The sequence below is a fragment of the Aquarana catesbeiana genome, linkage group LG09 (assembly GCF_042186555.1).
Source record: "Aquarana catesbeiana isolate 2022-GZ linkage group LG09, ASM4218655v1, whole genome shotgun sequence".
Classification (NCBI taxonomy): Eukaryota; Metazoa; Chordata; class Amphibia; order Anura; family Ranidae; genus Aquarana; species Aquarana catesbeiana.
Genome location: NC_133332.1, coordinates 79,506,429 through 79,527,927, shown reverse-complemented (window position 1 = coordinate 79,527,927; position 21,499 = coordinate 79,506,429). Strand labels below are relative to the sequence as shown.

At 42.8% G+C, this 21,499-nt stretch overlaps 1 protein-coding gene across 2 annotated transcripts in view; it reads right to left on the bottom strand.

Annotated features, from left to right (window-relative positions):
* The window catches only part of VARS2 (valyl-tRNA synthetase 2, mitochondrial), an 86,564-nt gene that overhangs the window by 20,479 nt on the left and 44,586 nt on the right, over positions 1 to 21,499 (bottom strand). For both annotated transcript variants that reach the window (XM_073598865.1, XM_073598866.1), the window contains exons 19-27: positions 19,790 to 19,860; positions 16,789 to 16,914; positions 15,435 to 15,539; positions 15,286 to 15,354; positions 12,678 to 12,756; positions 9,836 to 9,963; positions 9,447 to 9,599; positions 7,237 to 7,434; positions 1,140 to 1,251 (exon numbers count right to left, since the gene is read on the bottom strand). In XM_073598865.1, coding sequence (XP_073454966.1) covers positions 1,140 to 1,251; positions 7,237 to 7,434; positions 9,447 to 9,599; positions 9,836 to 9,963; positions 12,678 to 12,756; positions 15,286 to 15,354; positions 15,435 to 15,539; positions 16,789 to 16,914; positions 19,790 to 19,860 — 1,041 coding nt within the window. The remainder of the gene's footprint in view (positions 1 to 1,139; positions 1,252 to 7,236; positions 7,435 to 9,446; positions 9,600 to 9,835; positions 9,964 to 12,677; positions 12,757 to 15,285; positions 15,355 to 15,434; positions 15,540 to 16,788; positions 16,915 to 19,789; positions 19,861 to 21,499) is intronic.

Here is a 21,499-nt window from a genome sequence, read left to right as displayed (position 1 = left end):
ACGATGGAAACTTCAAGACCCCATGAAACATAAAGCAACAATTATTATTCACAAAGATGATTTTTTTTAGCTTCCCTGGCTAAAAACATTGATGTTAATTTCCCTTATATAGCTTTCATTTAAAAAAAAATAAATACAAAATTGAGAAAGAAACACAAAACCATCCTCTGAAATCATGTGACACGATTGTGCTGCCCTGCCTCTTCAAATGTTGTACTTCAGTGGTTCTCAACCTCAGTCCTCAAGTACCACCAACGGGCCATATTTTCAGGTTTTCCTTCACTTTGCACAGCTGCTTTAAATCAATATCAGTGACATGGTATTGATAAGAGCTATTTTATCAAAGGGAAGTTCCCAAAACATGGCTGTTGGGGGTACTTGAGGACTGAGGTTGAGAACCACTGGTGTACTTTACTGTAGGTGAAAGGGGAACTGGAAAGGCTGTAGTTGGTAATGTGAATTTGTCACGACGCAGGGAGAGGAGCTGCTTCTCTGCGTGACCCAGGGAAGGTAATATACCATCAACCAGTCTCTATGAGGCAGGGTGGTAATGTCACTGAAGGGTTTCACCTCCATTATGAGCTTTGATGGTAGTTAGTGATGGGCTCAGGCGTGTTCAGGATCATAGTCCCAACTTAGCTGAGCAATCTTGCCAGGAAGCCGACACTGGCAGTGAAGCATTTCCTGGTCTGCAGCTGCACATAGTGGGAAATTCCTCACTGCCTCTGATTGGTGAATGTGCAGTGTTGGCTTCCTGGGGGGGATTGCTCAGGTGGGTTGGGACTAAGATCCTGAACACGCCTGAGCTATCACTAAAGGTAGTGAAAGTGGATGAACTGCTGATTTTTTTTTTTACTGTGGGGCCACAACTACACCCCACTGGAACAGAAGATGACCCAGTTCAGGAAAAAAATCATCCCTCATATATCAAGAATATCAGCTGTGACATGGGGAGAGATGTCACATAAAAATGTAAGGCATGCTGATTAGGAAGGAAGAGGGGTGAGCTGGGCTCTTGTCATACTATAGGAAAGGGAAAGCAGTAGAAGTGGATTGGGAAAACCAGGAAATCAATATAGGAAATCCAATAATGTATCTTTCAAGAAACAATCAGACCATGCTCACCCCTATCCACTCACCTTCAGGTCTTGCCTTAGTCAGGCTGAATTCATTCCTCAATTTTCGTAGCGCCCTGATTACTGAGAGAACAAAATCAAAGGATTCTTCTTCCTCAGGGTAATTCCAATGAGCCTAATTAGGAGAAAAAAAATCACTAATAACAAACACAAGTAAAATACCAAGATTACCCATTTGGTCAGCACCAGATGTAGACTGGGAAAAACAGTGCTGAGAAGTCACTTATATAAGTGTACTTATATAACAGCCTATTGTAAGATTTAGACCTCTCAACAGATAAAATATGGAAATGCAAATGTGTACAGCAACCTGCAGCCCAAGACGGTTATGAATGTGCCCAACACAAAATCATAAACTTACTTTAAAAATGTTTATTTTTTTTTTTCTGGAACTTTTGGTAAAAATGTTCGTACACTTAGTGAGCACATGTGGCCGAAGAAATAATTTGGCAATTGTCCATATCTGATGAGGACCTTCAGAATTGGTACTACATCCATGGAAGCAGATATTGATGCATTTCATTTATCGAAAAAAGTGTCAAATATCGCACTAAATTTAGGTCGCCGCTTTTATTTTTATAATAAAAAAAAATTACCAAAAAATTAAGTTTTATTACTCAGATAGGTACATTATCTATTGCAGGGATCGCTAAAAAGGAAGTAAACCCTGATGGGTTTTACTTACTCTTTCTTTGCCTGCAAAGGTAAAGTATAATGGGCTACTATGCATCTCATAGTAGCCCATTTTGTGCCACTTACCTGAAACCGAAGCCTGCGATGTCAGCGATGTCTCCACTAGCAGCAAGCATCCATCTTCACCCCTCTCCCTTCCGGGGCCGCAAACTCCGGTTCTGTGACTGTCCTGAGTCGCGTGACGTCACTCCCGCACATGCACGCGGGAGCCACCAGTCACGGCATGACCGCTTTAGAAATGGCACGTTCTGCCCTTTCTAAAGTGCACATGCGCCGTAGACATCGGCGCACGGCTTTTTTGTACATATCTCCTGAACCATGGAGGAGATATTTCCAGCACCTACAAGTAAGCCTTAATATCGGCTTACCTGTAGGTAAAAGTGGTTGTTCAGGGTGTACAACCACTTTAACTTGTGATCTGCCTGACATTTTCTGCTCATAAGCTCTCCTTTTATCAGTGTATTTTATGTGTGGCCCAAGACAATTCCTCTTTTTCCAATGTGGCCCTGGAAGGTCAAAAGGGTGGACATCTCTAGTGTATAAGAATGTATGACCTGCAAGTATAACTTACTCCCAAAATCTGTTGTAATGGACGTGTAACTTGAGCCTGGAACAAGATAGATAAGAGCTATTCTTTCACTGTATCAGATAGTTATTAGTCTGTAGCACCTTACGAAGCTTTTATAAATCACAGGGAAACTATTTTATACCTTTAGAAGCCTTAGGCAGGCCATTGAGGGTGCAAATGTCTTTCCTGCAACAATTGTGCGATTCCCACATCAACACAGACAGTGCTGACAGGGGAATCCCCCCTGCTGACACATTGTTATAGCAGCCACTAGTGATAATCGCAAGTAAATCTGGCAGGCTGGTTGTACCAAAGATGATCGATCAACTTATTACATTCAACCTGCCCATGCACAGTTTGAATCTTGGCCGGTTCCTGCTGAACCAGCTAAGATTCAAACCGTCTTTGGCCGGCCTTAGCTCTATCATTAGTGAGGAGCAACACTTAAAAAGAGTTCACAATATATAATTTAGCAGTATGCATGTTATGCTTAGATTTATGTTGCAGCAACTGTGTGTTTATTTAAAAAAGAAAAATTCTGACCTACCGTCAGATATATATATACAGACTCGTGTTAAAGTCCAGTCCACAGCTGACCAAGTTTAAAATGAACCATTCTAAGCCCTATACTAACTAAAGGAAAGGTGTCTATGCTTACCTATTCTGAAGGTGTTCTGGTCCGGTCTCCCCCGGGACAGCTTCTGTGTAGAGAGATCAGACAATGGCCGCAGAGCCTGGGCAGTGACGTCACCCGTAGGCTTACCCAAGGGGCACCCATTCTCGGCTCTCCCTCCTCTATACCAAACAAAGCCGGTGCTGAGAGCCGATGGTGTGACCAGACTTGAGCGCTCCCTTAGATTAGGTACGTTTAGACGTCTTTCCTTTACAGGGTAGCTAGAATAGGCTTAGAATGGGGGGGGGGGGAGAGTAGATTTAAGATTAGTCAGCTTTTGACCGGACATCTACCTTTAACCACTTCAGCCCTGGAAGGTTTTACCCACTTCCTAACCAGGCCATTTTTTGCGATATGGCACTGCGTCGCTTTAGCTGACAATTGCGTGGTCGTGTGATGCTGTACCCAAATAAAATTTATGTTTTTTCCCCACAAAAAAAGCTTTCTTTTGGTGGTATTTGATCACCTCTGCATTTATTTTTTTTTTGCGCTATTAGCAAAAAAAGATCAACAAATTTGAAAAAAAAAAAAACAATATTTTTTACTTTCGGCTATAATAAATATCCCCCAAAAAATAAAAAAATAAATGTAAAAAAAAAATAAATCTAAATTTCTTCATCAATTTAGGCCAATATGTATTCTGACACATATTTTTGGTAAAATAAATCCCAATAAGGGTATATTGATTGGTTTGCGCAAAAGTCATTGCGTCTACAAACTATGGGATAGATTTAGGGACTTACATTTTTTTTTTTTTTTTTTTTACTAGTAAGGTCTGTGATCTGCGATTTTTAGCGGGACTGTGACAATGCGGCAGAGAAATCTGACCCGCTGATTGGCTCCCGCTGTGTCCAATCACAGCGGGAGAGGCACGGCGAGTGCCGTAAACTGTGTGCACGAAACCACGTACAGGTACGTGATTTTGCGCACCCGGGCCGCCCTGCTGCAGTAAGTGTACGTGGGGCAGGCCGAAAGCGGTTAAGAGCATACAGGCATAAAAAGGACCTAAAGTGAAGATCTGCTATGATGCAGGGAACAAGTAGAAATTCTAATAGTGAATATGCGGCACTCTGAAAAATAACAGTGCACTTCCTGGTATGCGAGTGTGCCTAGGCATTCCTGTTCCTACAGCCTCATTGCTGTATATCTGCAGTGTAAGATTAAAGGCTAAGTAAACCTTTATTAAAAAAAAGCTACCTAAAAGACGTAGAAGGTGATGGGTACACCAAGCTCTGTCTTACGTTTACTTTATTCTATGCAAGAAGGGAAATTTTGATACGTTGGAAGTCTGTAGAGCCTCCTACACAAGCTTCCTGGCTACAGACAGTTAATACTGTGTTACCATTATATAGAATTACATATGAGAGTAGAAACTGTCCAAAGAAATTCGACAAGCTTTGGTCAAATTGGATGCATCCACTCTTATGGGTACTTCTTTCAGTCCCGTGTCCATTGACCTCTCCGTTGCCATTTACCTCCCTCCCTCTATACCATTCCCAACTTGTCCCCCCCCGTATCCCCTCATTGATTCTTATGGTATTTGCAAAAGGAGACCCATTAAGAGTCATACAGAATTGATCGACTGTTGTACTCCTAATTTAGTATTTTGATGCTAAATGCTTTATAGTAGCTACTATTGAGCTTGGGGTAAATGTATACTTTTGATATCTTCCCTATGTAAGGTTTTGGTCATGCAGCTGGAAATAAATTGCAATACGATGCTGTGTATTGTGTTGTTTGTATTCAATAACATTTTCTGTAAAAAAAAAAAAAAAAAAAAAGAAAAAAATGCACATATTATTGCAGAGATCATATGGATCATATGTGCAATAGGCTTCTGCAGACTTTTTCACCAGCTTCCTGCTGTACCTCTGTACAGTATTTAAATTCCACAGCTGAAGCAAGTGTCAATAGACTACAAGTACAGCTATTACTACATTCATATTCCACTGAGAACTACAAGTCTGTCTGCTGCGATAGAAGATAGTACATGTAGTTCATTCATTCACAGATCCTTGTGAAGGAAAGATGTGGCTGTGTAGGCCTAAATACGGGTGTAACATGTAACATTTTGCTAAAGGTGGCGTTAGTCTTTAAAGCACTGCTGCCTCCGACTGCTAATGTCATGAGATTTGGTGATGTCACTACTATGCTGCTCACTATTCTACTTGCTGGGGGCTCTTACATGAGGAAGCAAAGGCCTGCATCTGCCAAGATGGCTGTCTCCACACCAAGACAGAGGGCAGAGTCAGGCATGATAACTCAGTAATGGACAAAAGATCGGCTGCAGGGAGGACACAGGGAATACTGGTGACTAGTCCTTTGCCGCCTGCCTGCCATTTTTTGGGCACTGTTACCAGAGTTCAGTTACTCTTTAATAAGGTGTCAGTGTAATGCCTCGTACACAAGATCAGACTTTGACAACAAAACCGTGGAATTTTGTCCGAAGGGCGATGTCTTAAACTTGTCTTGCGCACACACATGGCCATACAAATGTTGACCAACAATTACGAACGTAGTGACGTACTACGTGGTTTTTCAGCTCTTTAGCGCCACCCTTTGGGCTCCTTCTGCTAATTTTGTGTTAGTAGAAGTTTGGTGAGTGTTGATTCGCGCTTTTCTTTTCGCGTTTTTCATTTAGCGCTTTTCAGTGCATGCTTTTCAGTTTGTTTCTGAACGGCCGTTCGTCAACCAGACATTTTGCGGAATCGGAGGAGATAACATGTTTTTTATTATTGGCTTTGGAGTTATTGCTTTGACATTATTTTTTTGGTTGAATAATGATTTGATTTGGTAAATTTTCTATATTTTTGGGTGCATAGAATGCACTTTTTGGTTACGTTCTAATGGCAGATAGCATGTCTAATTTTATTTGTTTTCTTTTTTCTAATGCACAATAAAAAAAATTGTGGAGAATAATACTTGGCTATGTGTTTTACTTCAAATGACAGTTTGGGAGTAGGCAGTAACATTTAAAAAAATACAATGTAAAATTGACAAGGGACAATAACATAGTTGTATCTTTGATCTTAAAAACTACGGGATAATGGTGTTGTGGTAACTTGCCCAAATAAAAAAAAAAAAAAAAAAAAAAAAGCATAATATTCTTGATATCACTAAAAAAAAAAAGCCTTTGAAAATTTGTTTAATTAATAACTCCATCAGTATCACCAGCAAAGCAGCTTTATTATTATCCCAATAAAGAAGAGAATGTGCGCTGCATTTGGAGATTTCATAAACTGCCACGTCACCAATGTTAATTCTCCATTACAAGCGCCAGTTTACAAGACTGACCGCTTCCAGCTGGTCCTTGCTTCCGAGCATGCGTGTTTTTACTTTGAACTTTTGTCCGACTGACTTGTGTACATACGCTCGGAAAATCCAACAACACACATTTGTTGGCGGAAAATTTGAAAACCTGCTATCCAACATTTGTTGGTGGAAAGTCCGACAATTGTCCGATGGAGCATACACACGGTCGGATTTGCCGCCAACAGCGTGTCATCGCACATTTCCCGTCAGAAAGTCCGATCGTGTGTACGCGGTCTCTCTCTACACAGGTATCAAGCATCCATTACTGTGTGCTCTGATCTTGAAAAAAGATTCTTTTTTTGCTAGATTTAATTGATCTGAGTGGTTGTCATTGTTGCTTTGTTGTATTTGGTGCAGATGTTGTGCTTCTGGTGCGTTACAGATTATAGCTTTAAGGGGGGAAAGGATGCATACAGGTAAGCTTGGTCACAGATTGTGCTCAGATAACTTTACGTTTGGGACCACACTTTGCAAAGTTGTCCTGGTGAGCAGTGTGGCTTTACATGTATTTGCAAATGTATGCAACACAAAAACTTATGTTTGTAAGGTTTTCTTTTGAGTTGGAGCTTTTTTTTAAAGTATGTGATCTATGCCCTTTAAAGCAGACTACGGGGTTGATTTACTAAAACTGGAGAGTGCAAAATCTAATCAGCTTCCAACTTCAGCTTGTTCAATTAAGCTTTGAAAAATAAACCTGGCAGCCGATTGGTTTTTTTGCAGAGCTGCACCAGATTTTGCACTCTCCAGTTTTAGTAAATCAACCCCTAAGTGTCAGATACATTTTCTCAGGTTAGGGGCCTGCATGCTAAATAATGTGTTAGTGCAACACTACACAAGTAAAAATCCCCCCTTACCGTGTGTCCAGGTGTTGGATACTCAGCAACACAGATGCTGGGAGCATTTTGCGCAGCAGCTGGAAGACGTTGCCACAGCTCCTCTGACAGGTAAGGCATAAATGGGGCAAGAAGGCGTAACATGTTCTCTGCCCCCCAGTAGAGCACTTGTTTGGCATCAGCAGCATCAGGTCCATTCAAGATTGGTTTTACAGCTTCCTGTGTTGGTGAAGAAGATAGTAGACCTCATGTATGGGTATGTAACTAAGGCTTTCAATATGGATATTATAACAGAGATTTCTTTTGGCAAAGCTGAAATATCGCTGAAACTAAAGTGATCATAAAGTCAGAACGTTTATCTGAATTTATTCTATGCATTAAGATAAAAAAAAAACAAAAAACGTCTGTGTGCAGTTCCCTCCTCAGCCCCTAATACTTTCCTGAGCACATCTAGATCCAGTGATGTTGCAAGAGAGTCTTGGCTGCCCGGGACTCTCCCTCTTCATTGGCTGAGACAGCAATGCGGCGCCATTGGCTCCTGCTGCGGTCAAAGTCAGAGAGCCAATGAGAAGAGAGAGGGGGCAGGGCCGACCCGCGGCTCCCTGACTGAATGAACACACAGAGCAGCAGCACGGCTCGGGTGCCCCCATTGCAAACGACTTGCTGTGGGGGCACTCAGACGGAGGGAGGGGCCAGGAGTGCCATCCCCGAGAAGTAGAGGATCTCGGCTGCTCTGCGTAAAACCATTGCAAAGAACGGGTAAGTATAACATGTGTATTATTTTTAAAGGAAAAAAACTGAGACATTAGTATCACTAAGGGCTCTTTCACACGGGGAGGATCAGTGATGATCCGCCCCGTGAACACCCGCTTGCTCAGCAGGGATCGCTCCGCCGATCCCCGCTGAGCAGGAAAATGACAGGTCCGTCGCTGCACACTGTGCAGCGACGGACCTGTCAGAGCGCCGCTCTCTCCTATGGGGGATCGGATGATGACGGACCGTAGAGTCCGTCGTCACCCGATCCGAAAACGGATGGAAAAGTAGGGTTTTCCTCCGTTACACTTTTCGGATCGGAGCGGGTCGGATGTCAGCGGACACATCACCGCTGACATCCGACGCTCCATAGGGATACATGTATGTCCGTTTTTCATCCGAAAACGGAAGGATGAAAACTGACATACGGATCCCCCGTGTGAAAGAGGCCTTAAGCTTAACTACACACACAAAGCACAAATTCTTTTCAGCCAGTACTGTGATCCAGGCATTCTGCCAGACAGCACAGCCAAGTAATGGAACTCTCAGGACTATACTGCAGTATGTAATAGAGCCTGGTCTAAGGCCTACACCAGGGACAATGGAACAGCACCAGCACACTAAATAGGTAATCTTTCTACTCTCTCCTCAGTTCAGGAAGCTAGTCTGAACTGTACAATGTAGTACAGCCTCCTCTGGCTCACACCGCTGTCCTTCCCTTTCCCAACGTAAGTACTGTACAGGGAATGGTAGGAAGCCAATATAAACACTTCGGGTATATTGCATTAGCTGTATACATTTTTCTAGAGTTCAATGTTAATGTTTCCCTGTTTCCTGACCATAGCCTTAAAGGATACGTTTTTTGGAAAACAATAATAAATGCACATATTTTGCATTTATTAATTTGTTTTCCCTAGGAGCAGGGAAAGCATTGTATCCATTATCAGTGGATCAGGGGTGCAATGCCAGACCTGCAGACAAGTCCTGCAGCTTTCAGCCTGTACCTGCATACCGGCTGACAGTTTACAAGCTGCAGGGCTTGTGAATGAACTATGAGCTCACTCGTCAGCGACCTTGCAGTCCATTCAGAACTACAAGCCGTCAGTTGAAATGGCTGATGGTAGTTGTAATTTGTGCATTCACAGGAAACTGAATCAATGATGTGGCCATAAGGGCGGAGCACTGCACAGCTGCATAATTTTAAAAGGGTGACAGAGGGCGCTGGGAGAAGATCCCCAGCTTGCTGTCACAGGGAGGGGGGAGAGGCTGCAGCTGCTGTAACATGTTACATGTTTCATGCTAAATACGGGTGGAACATATAACATGTTCCAAAAGGTGAACTAATCCTTTAAAACTTAATTATTTAAACAGATTTGAAGACTCTCCCTCTAGTGGTTATTTATATGTCATGCAGCCTGACTTCCCTGCAGACTGCTATCACAATACAGTTACTTTGAGGTGCAGCTTGGTATACCCACCACATAGATATCACAGTAGCTCTGTAACCAGAATGAATGAATGGCCCCAGCAGCTCCATGAATCTCGAAGGTCTGGAATTTCCTCTCACACTCCTCAGTCGTTTGCCGCAGTCGATCCAGAAGCCATCGGTCAATGGGGGCATGGGGCCTTAGCTATCATGAAAAAGCGTACAATTCAAAATCTATTCAGTATGAGCTCAGGCTGAGCAGCACAACAATAAAAAGTGTCATGTCACCTAATTCGGTACTTAGAAAGCAAAATGTTACTGGGCTCTGTGGAAGGTATTATATGTTAAAAACAATTGCTTTTAAAACAGAGGCAGTGTGCGATGTTTACCAAAAATGATAGAAGAGCCTTAATGGCTTGTGATTTTAGGAGGACAACATACCTGATCTTTTGGCAGTGGAGTAAAATCTTCACCCAGCGCCGTTAATGTGAATTTCACTCCGTTCCAGATTTTATTGCAGAAATGGCGGATGGAAAGGACAGAGGCAACATCTAGATTAATATCATCACCTTAATCGCAGTAAAGGATATGAAAGGAAACAATTAAGCAAAATCAGAGGACAGAAAAATATACAGCATTATATAGACAACTTCTAAACCTTCTGAGGTTTAGTTTATTATTTTCCCCAAAGTTCTACAAACAATACTCCATAATGACAACGTGAAAGAAGTTTGTTTGAAATCTTTGCAAATTTATTACAAATAAAAAAAAAAAAAAATTTTAAATCCCATGTATAGAAGTATTCACCGCCTTTGCCCTGACACTTGAGCTCAGGTACATCCTGTTTCCACTGATCATCTTTGCGATGTTTCTACAACTTGATTGGAGCCCACCTGTGGTAAATTCAGTTGATTGGACATGGTTTGGAAAGGCACACACCCGTCTATATAAGGTCCCACAGTTAACAGTGTATGTCATTGGCTATAGACCTTGGAGACAGGATTACATGGAGGAACAGATCTGGGGAAGGGTAACATAACAAAATGTCGAAAAAAGTGAAGTGCTGTGAACACTTTCCGGATGCACTGTATATTTATAAAAAAATAAAACTATTTCCATAGCTATTTTTTCTGTGACACTGTTCTTTATCAAATGTTGTTCTATTTCCGTTACAGGTCAAATGTTATTCATTCAAATAAAAACAGAGCAGAGTGGATCAGAAAAATACCATATTATGGCCACCAGATGGAGCTTAATTCCTACAGGTAATTATTTCCTAAGATCCTCAGCTCCATCTAGAAGCCATTACTAAATAATTAAGTATATTTCTTCGTGCACATCTTAGCTTAAAGCGGACCTTCAGTAATTTTTTCAACTTTCCATCTATTAAATCTTCTGCCCTTGTTGGTTTTAACTTTGAATAGTAAAACATTTTTTTTTCTGCCAGTAAATATCTCATACAGCCCACTTCCTGTTTCTTGTCTGGTAAAAATCTTAGGCTTATGACATCATGCACAGCTCTCTCTCTCACTCTTGTGAGAGTTTTCCAGGAAGGGAGGGGTGATGAGTCATTAGAGGGCCAATGAGAGCTGCAGGTGTGCCTCTGTGTCTGTGTATATCCAGGAAGTGAACAGGCAGCAGCTTCAGCTGCCCACAGTTAAAATGGTTGCAGCCAGACTCAGTGGAGGGAGATTTCTGCAGCAAATTTGGCAAGTACAGAATCACAGTATATATAAAATAATATGCAAAGTGGTTGGAGGGAAGCTTCAGAATGGCAAAGATGGTCTTAATACAAATTACGTGAGCAGACTGCAGTTTCTCTTTAGCCGTTTCAGCCCCGGACCATTTGGCTGGCCAAAGACCAGAGAACTTTTTGCAATTCGGCACTGCGTCGCTTTAACTGACAATTGCGCGGTCGTGCGACGTGGCTCCCAAACAAAACTGACGTCCTTTTTTTCCCACAACTAGAGCTTTCTTTTGGTGGTATTTGATCACCTCTGCAGTTTTTATTTTTTGGGCTATAAACAAAAAAAGAGCGACAATTTTGAAAAAAAAAATCATTATTTTTTACTTTTTGCTATAATAAATATCACCAAAAAATATATAAAAAAACCCCATTTTCCTCAGTTTAGGCCAAAAAAATCGCGATAAGCGTTTATTGATTCGTTTGCGTAAAAGTTATAGCGTCTACAAAATAAGGGATAGTTTTATGGCATTTTTATTAATAATTTTTTTTCTACTAGCGATCAGCGATTTTTATCGTGACTGCGACATTATGGCGGACACGTCGGACAATTTTGACACATTTTGACATCAATACAGCGATCAGTGCGATTAAAAAAGCATTGATTACTATAAAAATGTCACTGGCGGTGAAGGGGTTAACACTAGGGGGCAGTGAAGGGGTTAATGTGTGTCCTAGATTGTGTTCTAACTGAAGGGGGGAGGGGACTGCAGGGAAACTAACAGATCGCTGTTCATACTCTGTATGAACAGACAACCTGTCAGTTCTCCCCTCAGAGAACCGGAAACTGTGTGTTTACACACACAGTTCCGGGTTCCAGTGTGCCCCGCACGAACGCGGGAGCCCGGCGGTGATCGAAACCACCAGTCACTCGCAGCGGCTCGGGGAGCGGCGAGCACGTGCCCCCTAGTGGCCACAGGGCGAAGCGACGTTACATAACGTCGCTTCGCCCAGCCATGCCATTCTGCCGCAGTACAACTGCGGCGGCTGGTCGGCATGTGGTTAAAGTGGTTCTAAAGGCTGAAGGTTTTTTTACCTTCATGCATAGTATGCAAATAACCTTCTGTGTGCAGCTCCCCACCAGCCCACTCTGTACACTTTCCTAAGCCCAATCTCGATCCAGCAATGTGCATGAGAGCAGCTGCTCTCCCGGCTCTCTTTCTCTCTTCATTGGCTCAGACACAGCAGCAGGAGCCATTGGCTCCCAGTACTGTCAATCACAGCCAGTGAGGAGGGAGCGAGGCAATGGACACACAGAGGGCAAGCATGCATGAGTGCCCCCTTAGCAAGTGGCTTGCTAGGGGGGCACCCAGTAGGAGGGAGGAGCCCAGAGCACTGGTGGAGGACCTGAGAAGAGGAGGATCGGGCTGCTCTGTGCAAAACCATTACACAGAGCAAGTAAGTATAACAGGTTTGTTATTTCCTTTAACTTTATAGCAAATACTATTGGGAAAAATGATCAACACATACATCAGTCCAATTACTAACAAACATTTAGACAAATAAAGTGTAGAGTGTAAAGTAGAGGATTCTTCTCACCTTGTACTCTGTGAGAGCAGAGAGCAAATCTAAGGGCATCCGTACCACACTCAGGGATCCCGTTGGGGTAATCTTTTAACTGGCAAGAAATAGACATGTTGTTATAAAGAGTCTTCTCCTTGTATAGTCCATGATCCTCTGAGAATCCATTCTTTGACCAGGACAGAACTATCACAGAGCAGTCTGAACACAGCTCTTTACTGCTGAATATGGAGATCCAACTCCTCGTTATATACCACAAATGTGCCACTTAGCTAAGATAGCTGGTTATTGGTCTTTTGAATACTGCATTAAAGGATATCTAAACTCAAGAACAAACATGTTGTAAATATATCCCCTTAATGGTTTCCTCCATATTTTGAGGAACATAGACACAGACAGGCAACAGTCTAGGTTAAAAAGTCAAAACGGGCTTAAAGCAGAGGTCCACCCATGATTTAATCTTTATCTCAATCTGTCCATTCCTGCAAGTTGAACAACATTAGGCAATTTATTTTTTTTGCTTATTGTTTGTGGCTTGTTGCTAGTGTGTTTCCTGTATTCTGCCTCCTTCTAGGCCGCGGCGATGTACATCATTTCCTGCGACGCCTCTGCTCCTGGGAGATGTGCGTCATCGTTCCCAGGAGTCAGTGGGCATCGCCACAGGATTGCATTGCCATAACAACGGGGCGGGCACTTCCTCCATCGCCACCTGTTGTGATGGCAATAAAATACTATTCTTGCGCCTCGCCCTGTGTAAAATGCGCAAGATCGGGAGGTGCATGCTGGGTAGCCAGCAGCACCTTATCCCGGAACAGAGTCCTAGTGGGCTTGACATGCCCACAATCAAGTGATTAGCAAATTCCGGATAGGCTGAACTCCCACACAACGAATAGTGTCAAAAGCTTTATTGGAAACCAAATAAAAACCTTTGGTGGTTTTGACAAAGCGCGTAAATTGTGTGAAACGCGTCAACCTCGTTCATTCTCATCCCCCCACTTCTACCCATCCTGTACTTTTATGGTTTCCAATAAAGCTTTTGACACTATGTGTTGTGTGGGAGTGCAGCCTAGCCAGAATTTGCCATTTACATGCTGACTGCTGCAGTGGCAGGGCGTGCACCCTACTCCTTCCTGGGATTGCCTTCAGGATTACAGCCGATGCCGTCTCACCTGTGGGCAGCAGGACTTTTTTCTTCACATGCCCACAATCAAGATGGAAGCTCTCAGGAAGCAGAAAACAAAGGTAGGTAAATTAAAAAAAGATGTACTTGAATAGCAAATTTATTACAAACATTCTTTTGAGTATTTAATTCATAGCAAAAGAACGGGTGCCAATAAAAAAAAAAAAAAAAAAGTGGGTGGAACCCCGCTTTAAGGTCTATTTTTACTATTTCTGTCCTTAAAGTGCTTGTAAACTTCAGACATATTATATGAACAAAGTATATCCCTCTATAGTGTGTACTTGTCTCAATGAAAAGTACTAAATGTTATTTCTGTCTGCTGCTTTTCGTTCCTCTGTCATCAGCATGAGTCACTTCTGGCAAGTTTTCCTGACACCAGAAGAAAAATGGTGACAGAGGAGGGAGCTCCAGCTGATTGACAGCCTCAGCTCTTCCTGTGTGAAGGAGGGTGTGTCCCTTCCTTCCGATCAGCTCTCCTCACTGAGCTCTGCAGAATGTAACTTCAGCTCTATGCCCCCTTTTTTTTAACATCTCAGACAAGCTTTATAAATTCTGGACTTTGAACGGATGTAGAGAAGACCGCAGATAAACAGGTAGAACTTATGTAGGAGGATTTGTTTTATCTCTGTGTATCATCTGAGGCCAGTCACTTCAATGGGTATATGTGAGGGTTTACATCCACTTTAAATCTGAACTCCAGGAATGATCTGTATCACATAGTTACATTAGTCTGGCTTGGGCCAATGTAAGTATGTACATCTCATATCTGAGGGTTGCTGGGGAAGCTGACAATCGCTGTACTGGTCAGGTGGTCAGGGCTACCACAGTGATAACCGCAATCTTCTAGGCCCTGTGCAAGCCGATCCCCCCCCCCCACGCTGATCACAGGGGGTCGCTCACTCAGCACTGCAGCCATTCATAGAACTCCTTGTATTTATTTTTTTTCAAAGAACAACAAAGGCATTCTCTTAACTGGACCAGGCGAAGAACTTGACGTCACTGCCCTTCCTCCCCACCTTGTTTAATAAGACGAAACCTTATATTTATTGAAAACAAAAAATGCTGGTGATCAGTGTGCAGAAAGGAAGCTTCTTAAACAGAACCCAGGAGATCGTCACTGTAGAAGTGCCAACTACTAAAGAGACTGTCAGCTTCCACAGCGGCCCCTCAGGTATGACATGTGCATACTTCCATTGTGCTATTCCACTGGGTTTCAATCTGTATTTCCAAGTGGCATTGGAGAAAATCAATCAAAAAAAATCAATGAAAGCTCAGCTAGCTGTCTTCTCAGCGTTTCTTATTACTTCCTCCTTTCTACCTTAAATATAGCAGATCTATTATGTAAAATCATTTCCCTAGAAAAACTGCCTAAAAGTGACAAACATTGTAAGCAAACACTTCAGAGACACAAGGATTTTACTATACGTGAAACTCGGCTTTTCTTACTAGTCCAGCTTCTGCCACTTTAAACTCCCGTGGATCCAAATTCCCTTCCTTTAACTTCTCTCTCAATTGCTAAAGAAAGAGCAGAAGAGTTAAGACATGGAGGAACAGGGGTGGTCAGAAGAAGAAGTCTCTCCTAGTTATCTTTGTACCTCTAGACTTATTCCAGTCATCACATCCAGAGGATCAAGAACATTTCCCAGAGACTTGCTCATCTTCCTTCCATGGGCATCTCGGACCATCGAATGCAGAAATACCTGAGCACATATACAACCATATTATTATGCTGTATTCCACAGTATGAAGCATAGCAACAAGCTAAGATCTTGTTCACACTGGCGTATTTAAGCGTATGTACATGCAAAGGGCCATGTTTGCAAACACGGGATGCACAGGTGTTCCATGTATGAACGTCCAGGCAGTCCCATTCATGTCTTTTGGGGTGCAGCAGTTGCACAGAACAGCTGCTGCTCTCAATTTGATATCTCTGTGGGTGCGTGTCACTGAACACAGACTGTGTGAGTTTGGGGACATGCACTTGCACCCACATGGATGAAAAATTGGTGTCCATGCAAACACTCGGCCTCAATAGACTTAAATGGGATTGCCGGCATGCCTGTGCATCCTGGGGGGCAAACACAGCGCTTTGCATTGATGTACGCTTAAGTACACCCTTGTGAATGAGGCCTAAGGGCTAATGCCAAGGATGGTGCATAGAAACCCCCCCTCAGAAACGTAATTTCTTGCTTGTGTGATTGGCTTACTGATTTTTCCAGAAGTTTGCACTAAGATACAAGTATGATTTTTGGCATCCCCTGCAACAAAAATGTTATTTTTGGTGAGATACCCCCAAAGGGAAATCACATCTAAAGTGATGTAGACCTTGCCACTTTCTGTATTAGAGCCCTGCAGCTGATTGAGAATTATAACATCACTTCCATACAGATTCACTCAGCACATGGACACAAACAGCTATTTCTTCAGAACAAAAGGTAGGAATCTGCAGCAGAGTTTGTTAAAATCCTTGTAATGTACATAGATCACCTATAGGGGAAAGTGGAGTTAGTCTTTAACCCCATCTTCCATAATTCTCCTACTGTAACTATAGAATAGTACGGTTAGTTTTCCAAACACTTGGAAACATCAAACTTTTCTTATAAGATATTGTCACAAGTACATGCTGACCTTTACAGATCTGGGTGGGTCACTAGGTGAAGTACCCTAACGCATCACGTTCCTCAAGCTGTCAGAGACCACAGGTTCCGTCACAGAGCTGCGTCTGGTCATGCTGGAGCACACAAGTAAAGCATAACTCAGTCCTTATGCAAAGATTTCACAGCAGATCTGTGCCTTCACCCAAGACCTCCTTTATGAAACTCTGATCCCTGCAATACTTCTACTGCACAATCACATAAGAGAATGTTTTGTGGACTGCACAATGCAATGTCCTGTTGAAGTGTATGGCGTTGTATGGCCCATGAAATACACAGCATTAGTATGACTTACCTCTTTAAATGGTAACTGTCCTGTCAGCTGCTCTCCTAACATAACCATCCGCGCAACCCAGAAGAAAAGCAGATCGCTGCCAGTTTCCAGCAGAGAGTTGGGATAAAATTCTTTCATATCTCTTGTCTGTGGAAGGAACAGACTCAAGTTTAGACTGGACCTGAACAAGAAAAAGTTAAGTTTTGCTCTCTTTGGAAGAACATCTAGAAATGCTCATTTTGCAGAAGCAGTACCTTGAAATTTACTGGTGTGTGAGGGTGCCTAGCCTCATAGCTGTATGCCAGCAGTGTGAGTCTAAAGTAGGGGTGTCCAACCTTTTGACCTTCCTGGGCCACATTGGAAGAAGAGGAATCGTCTTGGGCCACACATAAAATACATTAACAATAAGGATATCTGATGAGCAGAAAAAGTTGGGCGGGTCACACATTAATAGTCACTGATAAAGATAATGTAGTTATCTGAGTAATAAACTATACTATAAATATTTTTTATTATGAGGGGTCTTCAAAAAGTTTCCAACAAAAACGGTGCAGAAACTTTTTGAAGAATCCCCATGCAAAAGTAAAAGAGGGCAATATAAAACTAGTGTGATATATGATGCTGTGTTTGATAAACTAAAACATAATTATGTGGTTCAATGGCTGGCTGTAGTAGGTGCTCAGATATTTTGGTTCCAATTTTGCCCTTCGTAAGCTTCATCCTTGAAAATTGTTGCTCACAAATATAGGTGCCGCCAAAAACTGATGACATGAATAAGGTGCGATTGTGAAGAGTGGGAAAGTACGTTACGATTTTGTGTTGGGCCACATTCATGGCTGTCTTGGCGGCAGGTTGGACACCCCTGATCTAAAGCATTGTATACCTGTCGCTATTGTGCTGTTCACTGATCTCCTTGCTGGAAAGGAAGCTGTGTCTGAGGATCTACAGGGCAAGCATCTACCTGCTTTTACTTTATTTTGTGGGTCTGTTTTTCCCACCAGTCACCAGATCACCATTCAACACGGGGGGGGGGGTGGATGGGCAGCCATGACATATCGACAAATAGAAGCAAATCCTGCCCATCTATAAGGCCACCTCCAGACATAAACACAACATGGTGGGCATGAAAAATCAGTACTGGTGGAAAAAATAAGTTAGAGAGTCTATAGGCAATGCTGGTGACTAATCCTTTGCTGCTTGCCATTTGTTTGGGGCTTCCAAATTTCAGGTCTTAGAAACAATCAATAGCAGTAAAAACGGCAAACTGGGAATAAACATATGATAAAAGAAACAATATATACCGTATATATTGAGCATAAGCTGAGTTTTTCAGCACATTCTTTTGTGCTGAAAGTGCCCCCACTCGGCTTATACTCGAGTCACTGCCGTCTGCCTACCTGATCAGCGTGTCATGCAGTCAGAGGGCAGCCATCCCAGTGTTCAAAAGCCGTGCCTCCTCCTCCTCCTCCTCCTCCTCGTCCGTGATTGGGGAACACTCAGTTTCCCAGCAGTGAGTCAGTGTTCAGCCTATCACGGACGTCCTCTCGTCCTCATCCCACGGATGAGGATGAGAGGATGTCCGTGATAGGCGGAACACTGAACAATGACTGCTGGCAGGGCCGCTGATGAAAAATACTAGCCCTTCCTACTAAGCTACACCCCCACCCCTGTTAGCTTAGGGGGGTGTATAAATGCATTTATACAGGTGGGAGCAATGCAGGGACTTTTTTTTTCTGTTTTGGCGCATGTACATTATCAGCATTGCGCCGCATGTTCAGGAAGATCTGACCGGCTGCTCTCGGGCGGCGGAGTGATCTGACTGTCATGCACACTATTGCTCAGGTGCCGCGACTATGTGAGGTGACTGTCAGGGAGTGGGAGATGTAAAACGAATCCTGAAGGCGGCGGCGCCGGCGGATAGCATGGCACTGGCAGGACACAGTGAGTGGGGACTAGAATTGCATATTGTAATGTTGCTGCAGAATCCTCACAGTGCCTTATGATGTTTAGCATTAGGATAATCATTCACACAGCACACTAGGTGCTGCATGGCTCTGTCACAGTGTGCTACATGGCTTTTGGGTACGGACTTTGTTAATTTATAGCTGTACTGAGTGATACAAACTGTAACACAGTACAGCCATAACAAAGTCAGTACCCAAAAGCCATGTAGTACACTGTGACAGAGGCATGCAGCACCTAGTGTGCTGTGTGAATGATTATCCTAATGCAATGGACACTGAGTCATTCAATGGGCACTGAGGCATGCAATGGGCACTGAGGCATGCAATGGGCACTGAGGTATGCAATGGGCACTGAGGCATGCAATGGGCACTGAGGTATGCAGCTGCAGATGGGCATTGTTGACCCTCTATTCCACTTACAGTAGCTGCTGCATTTCTCACCCTCGGCTTGTACTCGAGTCAATACGTTTTCCCGTTTTTTGTGGTAAAAGTAGGTGCCTCAGGTATATATCTGGATCGACTTATACTCGAGTATATACAATAATAAAAATATAACTTTAAAAAAATATATATATATAACTTTATTGGACTGGCAATCATCTTTCATCACATTCAAATCTGTCTTGAAAGTTTGAATTAGACTGACAATGTCATTACTAGGTCAGAAAGCGAGGGTGAAATTTCCTTAACAGAGCTACAAACAACAACAAATACTTAAAGAAAAAAAGTTCTAACCCACCTACCGCATCCAAGACTGAAACAGAAAGTTTTGTGTGTCTGGGGTGCTATGCGATTGCCTTTTTAAAAAATATGGTTGTCTTATTTTAAACCACATACTCTTTTTCTGTTTGCTTTAGCCAACGGCTCTGTCTGTTAGTAAAGATTAATGTCTGGGGTGAGGTTCTTCTCATGGCATTAGTATGAAATACTAATAGGAAGAAAAAGCAGCCTTGTTCATAATACACATGCAAGATCTCCTGAATGCTTATTACTAACTACCTGATGACACCCCAACATAAAAGAAGGATCATACTACACAGACAAGGGACAGTACTCACATTCTCTGGCCATCCCAACATGGCAAATGGGAAGAGAGCAGATGAAAACCAAGTGTCCAGAACATCTTCATCTAAGGTGATTAAGAAAAATGAGAAATCAATTCCAGTTCCATATTCAAAAATAAAATTGAAGCAAAGGTTGCTGTTTTTAACGGGTGCAGAGCAGCATAAAAAAAAAAAACAAAAAAAAACGAAGATCTGCTTTAAATATTTGTTGAAAGTTTAGCCATAAGACTGCCCAAGTTCATGGGATAAATAAGGGCTGGAATAGGAGCTAGGACAGGAGATACATTTTACCTTGTATTGGACAAAATTTAAAGTCGCTGCAAAGGCAGAAGGTTTTTTACCTTCATGAATTCTATGCAGTATAGACAATATTTTACACCAGGCACTTCATATACCAGATTGTGCACATATAGTGTTGTTGCAGTCAGTCCTGCAGGAATCCCACACCCAGCCTGGCCCCAAATCCCATAGGAAGTCAGAATGGATGGTCAAAGAGGGAGGGTCCGGATTGGTCAACCCCCTCGCTGGATCTACGAGGTTAAAGTTGAAAAAAATGCATTTGAATTGTTCAAGAAATGTATGTTAACCAAGTACAGAAGCACTGTGTAACTGATCTCACCAGGTCGGTGGAAATTTGAAGGGAAAAATCTTGACAAAAGGAACGCCACCAGGGGTGTCCGCAAAGTCAGGCCTAAGACAAAAAGGAAAAAGGAAGAAAAAAAAATGTGGAGTAATGATAATACCCAGATGTTATGGTTGTATGGGTGTAGAAAAAAGGGGGCCTGTGGCCACCTATCTTGTCAAAATTGGATTTGGCTTACCTGCATAATGGACCCAGTAAATGTGAGATATCTTGCCCAGACAGCTGCTCAAAACGTTGGTTTATATAAGGCATATGGTAATATAAGGAGGGGTGGGGCAAGTGGGGCCATCTTGGCCATCCATGTGTTATCTGGCTTCTGATCTCCTCTGGTGTGAATGGCGGCCATGGCCCTCGTGCTTTGGGCAGGCGCATTTTCCTTTTTGCCTTAGGCCTGACTTTGCGGACAACCTTGGTGGCGTTCCTTTTGTTTAGATTTTTTTCCCTTCAAATTTCCGCTGACCTGGTGAGATTTATTACACAGTCCTTCTGTACCTGGTCACCATACATTTCTTGAACAAACATTTCTATACATTTCCAAGCAACATGTTTTAATAAAAACATCTTGGACATTTATAGCGGCAGTACACCATAATATTTTATGGACAATACTCTTGCACTTTTGAACTGTTGTCTCTTAGGCAATCACAGGGAAGGGTAGTGTTGAGAACATTGTTTGTCTCTCGTCCTGAGCCCTTTAAAAAGAGGTTGTAAACCCTATAAAAAAACAACTGTAAGACAAAAAGGCACAATGAGCTAGTTTGCATCGCATACTAGCTCATTATGAAAAACGTACCTTAAAACTAAGCGCTCTCAGCAGCGCCCGCACCCCACTGAGACGGCTGACATTTTCCTCTGAGCTTCTTCAAGGTTTGAGGGCTCCGGCGCTGTGATTGGACGGAGCCGCGATGACGTCACTCCCACGCATGCGCACGGGAGCTGCCGGTCACGGCACAGGGCCCTGAAGAAACGGCACGGGTGGCCATTTCTTCAGAGAGCATTCGCTGATGACGTTGGCGTATATAGTAAATATCTCATAAAACGGTGCAAGTTTAGGGGATATT